The following is an 8,196-nucleotide window of genomic DNA, read 5'->3' on the forward strand; positions in this document are numbered from 1 at the left end:
CGTATTCTTATTTACCTTCTTAACTTTAAGCAATTGAACACACTTTAAGGAGTGAACCCCAGAGGAATTTAAACTTAACAGTGTATATATGTATTTACAGGATGGAAGTTCTTACTAGTTTAAAATTATGATTCCCATTGAAGTTTATGAAACAGCCAATTGGATTTAATCCTGAAAAATCTCAGGTATATAATGAATATGATATGAGATTTTTAAAATAATAACTATAATAATAATTATTATAATAAATAATAATAATAATAATTTTTAAAGTATCTCCAGGGATTAACAGTGTCTTTTTAAAAAGATGTTGCAGGATAACTAACATACATAAATTGGTTAAGGAAAAGCAAATGTTACTTTTTAAATTTACTTTTAAAAAATACAAAGATCGTCTTTGAACTAAACCTGTTATATCTCAATTTGGCAGTCGGTTCCCCATTAAGATCCAAGCCTAAAAGATTTCCTTGCCCAGATCTAAGGGTCTCCTCAGGCTTTTCTACAAGGAGATCAATCTTTCCTAGGACCACAGCCTATAGTTAAGCATCTTCCTAACTTAGTTTTTCTCTAATTTAAAAAATCTGCAAAAAATACCGTTTGAAAAATTTCTAACCTTTGAAAGGATTTGAGCTTTTTCTTTTTACCCTAAGGGCTACAGCTCGAAGAGGAAATGGTTCATCCCAGGATTTCCTGGAGATTCTAAACATTTTGACTAATAAAAAAGAAAAGCTTAGAAAAACATTGACAGGAAAACTGAGAGCAGAGGTTTTCCCAAAATGCTTTTAGCAAAATCCTTCTCATTTTTGATTTTTTAAACAATGATGTTGCTGGATTTTTAGATACAAAAATATGTATACACACACACACATACATAAACAAGCCACCAACAAACCCTGAGGATAAGACAGTGTGTTTTATGACAAAATATTAAGGAGGCAATAAACAAATCCTTACTTTACTCCCAATGCCTTTTTTTTTTTTTTTTTTCAAATTATTCTGGCTTCCTGGGGAAACCGGTCCTGTGCATTAATGCTCTGGGTCTGTCTGTCTCCTCCTAATAAATTTGGAACCTATTAGCTGATTTCACTCACATTTGCAGAGGGATAGAAGTCTTAAAAAAATTGCATATACACTCCTCGAAAATAAGTGCTGGGCTGCAGAAAAGCCCACAGTACAAGTTCACTTCTTACAAGACACCAAAGACTCCACATAAGAGAGAATAAGTTATTTGGAGTTTACAACAGTAGACTGATCCCCATGCACCGGACCCCAGAGTTCATTAGTGTCGGGATGTCCGTGTCCCTGCTCTTTGCCCCTGGGTGGGTTTGGGACCTAGAGCTGATGCTGGCCACCAGCTGAACTCCAGCAGGCTGGTACCACTGCAGGGGAGCTCCTTGCTGGGTTCAAACTACTGCCCAAAAAGCAACTCAAGATCTTGATTTTTATTTTATGAGGGAAGTTAAAACTAGAATCAAACTCAAACACTTGCATATGCTAAAGGAAAACTGTAACCACTTAAACAGATTTCTAGAAAAGTCTTGCTTAATCAAGTCATAACCACCATGGTTTCTGGTCGGATGGCTCAAAACAATGTTAAAGAGAAGTGACATCTTGTCACAGCCGCCTGTTCGTTGGCTGGATTTGTAGACTATTTCCTTCAGAGTCAGCTTAAAGCCATCTTAAAACCTGAATTTATTTTTCCTTACTGTTCAGATAATGCCACAAAAACAACGCTGTTTCCTTTCCTTCTCTCTATCTTAATATCAGTGACCCCATGACCTCCAGCCTAAACCCCTATCTGAGTTAAATCTCCCAGAGGTGCCTGAGATTACTGAACAACTGACGACTTCAAAATAAACCCACTTAGAGTGACTGCCTACACACAGTCCCACCTAATAAATACAGCAGACAGTTTTTGTTTTGGGAAGTGATGGGACATTGTGACTTCGGCTCAGGGAAAGTGCATTTTTACTCACGCAATTTATGGTCCTCCCATCGGTGTGCTTTGAAAGCCATTTTTGCATGGCCATCTCTGGCCCTTATTTGCAACCAATCAACCATGAACAATAGAAAGGGGTTTTCACCCTGACAGGAGAAAGCCTTTTTATCTAAGCGGTGCCATTCTTCTGTGCAAAGCAGCAATCCAACACACAGCTTTTATCTTTGTGTTTGGAGACATCAGCTCAACCCCGACAGCACACAGGCCCTCTTTTACTGCCTAAGAGAGTGGGTGCCACCAATCCCACAGGGCATCAGGCACCATCAGACGTTTTAGCAGCTCTTTTGTATGGACTATGGCCATCTCAACGGTAAGGGGGCTGGACCAGCCATTTACACCAGAGGAAGGTCAGAGGGGATGCAGCAGAGCTGGGACAGGAAAGAGCTCTTGCATCACTGATGAATTCAACTGAGGGATCCCCAGCAAGTGGGGGCAGTGTGTGGGAACCCTAAGTTTCATTTCTTGAAGACCAGGCTGTTTCTTAGGTTTCTTATATTCATGCCAACTGTTCATACCATTACCCAACAGTATCTGTGCTGCTGCCTCGCTGTAACCTTTGCTCTTTTGCCTCTATCTTCTCAAGCGCTTCAGTTGCAACCAAATCCACAGAGACAAGCCTTTTCCACTTGTACAACCTCACTCCAGGCCCTCAACAACAGACCAAACAAGCCCAATGAAGACCACAGCTAATAGCTTTACTACCTTGACACTCAAACAGTATTTCACCCTCCTACATCTCTGGATTACAGAGCCAGGAGTCACACATGAATGGAAGGCATGAGTTACAAAAGTCTACCTCACATATAAATCAGCTTGAATGTTTGAGGCATTTAACTTTCAACTTCAAAAAGGTGAAACATTAGAAAAGCTCCAAACTTCTCATATAAAGTGAGCAGGAAAAACTATTGGGTCTCAAGGTTTCAAAGGAGGCTGGCATTGCATTAAAGTGTTGATATCGGCAGTTGCACAAGCTGCCTTGGGACAGTTTGAACTTCATTTTGCAAGCCCATGGGAGAGGCTGGTGGTTTGATTTTATGTGAGATTTTAATGAGATTTGGCTTTTAGGCAAGTAAACCCAATCCACAGAAACATATCTAAAAAAACCATTGCCATGTTTTCAAACAAGGAGGGGAAGTGAATAGACATGTACCTGAACTGGGTTTAGGGACACTTCAGCATTTCCACCAGGAAACACATTCTTTATTGTGTTTGGTTTTGGGAGCAAAGACAAAAATCCCACTTGTTCCAAGGTACTCTCACAAACATTCACATACTGTGTTTTATTGTGCCACAAACCTGCAACATCAGACTGGACATTGGAAGGCTCTTGAAGGCCAGCAACATGTTAGTGTTGTATGTGATAACTAAAGAGGAGAAATCATGGCCTTTGTACAGGAGAGATTTCTCCTTACTCATCTTATGTGCACTTGTTCCTAGTTGTATAGCACAAAAAAAAGCCCAGAAAACAAAACCAAGGTTCACCTTCATCAAATACAGCATCGTGCCTGGTTTATGTCAGCTGCTTGTAAGGTCTTTTGGTCATATGATCCTGAATAGCATGAAAGAATAAATAAGATGCTTACTTTTCTAAAAGATTCTATTCAGTATACAGAATCTTTGCCATGGTCATCACTGAACATCAGGTCAAGGATGCAGTCAGCTGTATCCTTTCAGTTCTACATTTTTAATACTTTTGCATAGATGAGTGAGTTGACTTTGGCTGGTTATCCTGAATGCTCACATGCTTTGTCAAAAATCAATTGCTGACAAACTCTGACAGCAAACTCTGTGCCTATCACCTTGTCTAGGAGGATTTCTAACCAAGTTGAAAGGTTGCCAAGTCCACCTCTTCAATTTGTCTGACTATGGTCCCAAACGGTGCCGCAATGGAAGAACAGTTTTGTGGGGGCATCTAAGAGGCCATAGTAAAATAAGACAAGGAAACCTTATTACCAGAAAAAATACTTGAGCAGTCCAAAACCTTCATATTAAATATATCGCTAAAAAAAAATAGACAACAAATTCAGGAATTACAACAGAAGAAACAAATTTTGTATTAAGCTGAAGACAAATGGACCTGTGTTCTTCTGGTGTGTTTGCTATATAGGAGACTTGAGAATGAAAGGCAACCCTGAGGAAACCCTCAGACAAATTTCACTCTTACTTGATAGGGGAGAAATGGCTTTCCAGTCCTAAACTTACCAAGGCTGAACTACAAACATTGCATTCACAGGACTCCAGTAGCTGGAGTTACAGGATGACCTCTGCGTAGAACCATGATTAATAACAATACCGCAAAAACAACGACTTAAATTTCATACTATGATGTCAGCTCTTGAGCAGGCAACTATTGTTTTCCTTTGCTCTCTCTTCTGGACATGTGCCACCACAATACAAACACTAAATAAGCATTACTGGAAGAGTTTGAGTGACTATATCCTGTCAGTGCCCAAATTGCAATTCCAGAAAAGAAATGCCCACTGTCCTGCTTGGTTCAAAACAAACTGCAACATAAATATTGACATGCATAGTTCTTCAGGGGTTCTTCTTTTGTTGTTTTCCTTCTCTGTATGCAAACAGAAAAATAAAATATACAGTTTCAGGTCAAAATAGTGGCTTGGGGAAAAGAAAAGAGAAAAAAAATAAAAGAAAGAAAAACCCAAGTCCCTGATTTTCCAGATTAATGAAATGCAATAAAAGTGCTTGCCCAAATCTGTTCAGTTCCATTGGTTTCCAGAAGACGGGTTTCCCCTTTCCTTGAATCTCTTGTGCTGTTACTAGGAATTAGTGAGCTGTGAAACTCACCTAATGAGGTCAGCATCAGGAAATAGCTCTGAAAAAACAGGTCCCGGGGGATCTACTAAAGGACTCCCCCAGTATCCAAACGAAATCCTGGATGCATCGGCGTGCTGTACAGCCGAGGCTGTGGGAGGAACACGCCCGACTGTTGTTGTTGTTCCTATAAAGGGACAGCTAAGGAAAGTGAAACTATTAACTCATCCACTGGAATTTCTGCTCACAAAACCGTGCCCCCTGTTAAAGCTCCTCATAAAAGGCTTTCGGCTAGTTGGTTCCATATGTTCCCCAAACCCGCAGTTATTGCTTCTGAAAGGCAGGAGTAGTTAACAGTCTGCGGCTTGGCACTGACCAGGGAGACCCAAGAACCTTGCTTTTTTCCCCCCTCCCTTTCAAACTGCCAATTAACCAGTTTAATGAAACAGTTTGAATGTGACTGAGGCGCTTGGAGAAACCTCTAACCATCACCTATCCTACCAGCTTAGCCATGACAGTGACACATGGACATGGCCTGGCGCAGAGCAGTCACACTACTGACATGCAGCCCTGGGACTATGACTGGTTTTCTTGATGCTGAGAAAGCTGCAGGGAGATTAGAGCCCAGCCTTCAGCCCTGCACACCCAAAGCTGCTCCTAAAGTTGACTTCCAACAGCCTGACTTCAGCCCTTAGACTTCTCTTTTTGGGTGTTCTTTTCTCTTTTTGAGGTCCCAAGGTTTGTGTTTGATTGAACCAAGGCATTCAAAAACAAGAGAAACAATTCCTAGACAGAAAATACTCCAACGTGCATGAGACCCCCCATTCCCTCACACCCAAGCCAAAAGAGGACTCTCCTGGTTGATAGCAGCCCTCATGCATTCCCTGGGCTGACCCTACTATGCTATTGCTTCTGTGCCAAGGTCCTGGCTTCAGCTGGACTGGGGCAGGCACACTGTTAACTCAGAGTTTGGAGAACAGTTGTTTGGGGTTTTGATGGGTTACCAGGTGAGCTCGCTATAGTTTGTGCTCTTAGATACAAGTTTTCCCTTGCACAAAGCCATTAAAACAACAAATAAAGACTATGGAAACCTAATCTTAGTTAATTTCCATTTTGACAGCACTTTAGAAACATTGTATCATTCCCTATATATACTATAAACACTGCACCCACCTTTAATAGGTCAAAACGGCCCAAAACAAAGTCTTAAATATGCAAACTGAAGTCAACAACAGCTGTACCACAGGCATTACCAGAAGAAGAGTAAGACGTGAAAACTCTTCTTCTCAATGTAGGGAAATTACTTTCTGAAGGTACTTAGAGTCCAGATTAATTTAGAAGAAAAGGCAGGGACAAAAAGAGCTTTGATATGGAATTTCCATTCTTTCCCCTCTTGTTAACAACCACACCACGGCAGAAAGACATTTCAGAGCCCTTACCACACCTCTTCTGCCAGTAACTCAGCTTGACATCCAACCAGTGATGGTGTAAGTGAGCAGTAACTGTGCAGGACAACTCTCTGCTTTGGTCAATGCCCAAATTCAAGCTTAGGTAAATAAATTAAAAAATAAAAGGAGGAAGGATTTGCAACTTAATCAAAACTTAAACACCGGAAGGGACAGAATTACCTCTGTTAAATTTGCAGCCTAAATGTATGGCTTTTGTGGATTTTGTATGCGAGATTTACTTGCATCCACTACTTTTACATTGATCCAGTTTCTCAGTTGTACTGAGTTCAGTAGATTAATTTTGATGACTAAACCTACCTAAAAGGCTAAATATTTTCCACAAAAGAGTTACACTCTGAGCAGCTCAATTCTGCAAGTGTTTTTCTGGTTGAAGTGCAAGAAGTTCCAGTAACCAACACCTTGCCCAGCAGTGATGGCTTGCAGGTCCAAGTGCCACCAGTTAGACTTCTGGACTGCAGTCTTAGATCTTGTCAATTAAAAAGGTAAACAGACAGTAAAATCAATTCATACCTCTGGCATGAGACTGCACTCTCAAAGGGAGACAATTTCAAATTTTTTTTCTTGTTTATAGTTGAACAAAGAGTGGCTCAGAAGAAAATGGCTTCTCCCTGGAAATCACCTCAGCTAGGTAGCTATTTGACTTAGAGGTCTGTTAACCTGCTAGACAACAAAACATTGTGTTTCAAATGCCTACCAGTAACCTAAAAATCTCATATTAGTTTTTAATAAAGTCAGACATGATGGTGTAAATTGTTTCCTCCCACTTCTTTCTTTACTCCCTTGACATTAATCTGTGGCAGAGGCGTAACAGCTCTTCCTGGGCTAAGTAGCTGGCAACTGGGTTTGATTTTAAACAGACTCATTCAGTTTTCAAATAAAAGATATTGGAAAGACCACTACAGGGACAAAAGGCCAAAGTGCTCAACTGACATGAATGGACCCAACTCCACAAAGAGAAAGGAGATGGACTGTGACACCAGGTGACAGCTGTCTGAAGTAACACCTCCTGACCATGTCAAACCCATAGGCGTAGAGGAAGGCAGACATGGCGATGCCTTGGGCTTGGCTGCAAGACCAGCTCCTGCATGCCTCTTGGTCCCCCTTTGTCCCTTTCTGTGCCACCATCCCAGCAAGCCTGACTTGGCCAGTTATTCCTGTCCTGTGAGTATCTCACCACATTAGCAAACCTCTATCTTCAAAAACCCAAATGCTGCCTCAATGTCAGGGAACTCCCCCCACTCCCGCCACGTAACTGAAGAGTTTTGTGGGCACTAGAAGTTTGTGAGAAGGTTTGTGGAGAAAAGCAGAACTCCAGGAGAGGTGCCATGGGGGCTGTAGTGCACTGATCCAAAGGTGTTATTGAAACAAAAGCAGTTATCCTAGATAAGTCCAGCACCCCCCAAAAGTGTCCGGTAACAGATACTTTGGGAAAGAATGTAAGAAATGAGCTGAGCAGAGGGTGAGCTTTTTCAGACAACACTTCACATCTTTTGGAAATCTGCCAGTTGGGAAGCTTATAGTTGAAAATACCTCTTCTCCTATCACTCCTTCCCACTCATCTTCCTGCTGCCCATGCCTTTACCTCAAAATTATCGCTGAGCTCGGTTGCAGGACTCCATTTAAAAGTAGCCAGCTGCCTGATCTACCACAGAGAAGGTCACAGCCTGCTACTCTGCTCAGCAATTGCATTCCCCAAATTGATGCCTGGCAGGACGCCTGAAGGGCAGTGCCCATGATCACTTTCCTCCACCTTAAATGGGTACATTGTCCCCACTTTTGGGATCATCACCTTCAAAGGGGGCACATGAAATCCTTTCCAAGAACCTGAAACCGCGTTTGCGCTCTTGACTCGCAAGTAAAATTGTTACTGGGCCCATCTGGGGTTTCAATTTTACTTTTTTGTCTCCACCGTAATAGAAGGAATGTGGGAACATGCCCCGAGTGGAGCATACCAGT

General features: G+C 41.6%; 1 protein-coding gene across 1 annotated transcript in view; it reads right to left on the reverse strand.

Moving 5' to 3' along the window:
* LOC104527074 (metalloprotease TIKI2) overlaps nucleotides 1-7,287 on the reverse strand; it is a 140,850-nt gene extending 133,563 nt beyond the window's left edge. Inside the window, exon 1 of the mRNA XM_010170691.2 lies at nucleotides 7,252-7,287. Within this exon, the coding sequence (XP_010168993.2) occupies nucleotides 7,252-7,287 (36 nt within the window). The remainder of the gene's footprint in view (nucleotides 1-7,251) is intronic.
* Between the last annotated feature and the right edge of the window lie 909 nt (nucleotides 7,288-8,196).

Source organism: Antrostomus carolinensis, unplaced genomic scaffold, assembly GCF_000700745.2.
Source record: "Antrostomus carolinensis isolate BGI_N321 unplaced genomic scaffold, ASM70074v2 scaffold3406, whole genome shotgun sequence".
NCBI lineage: Eukaryota > Metazoa > Chordata > Aves > Caprimulgiformes > Caprimulgidae > Antrostomus > Antrostomus carolinensis.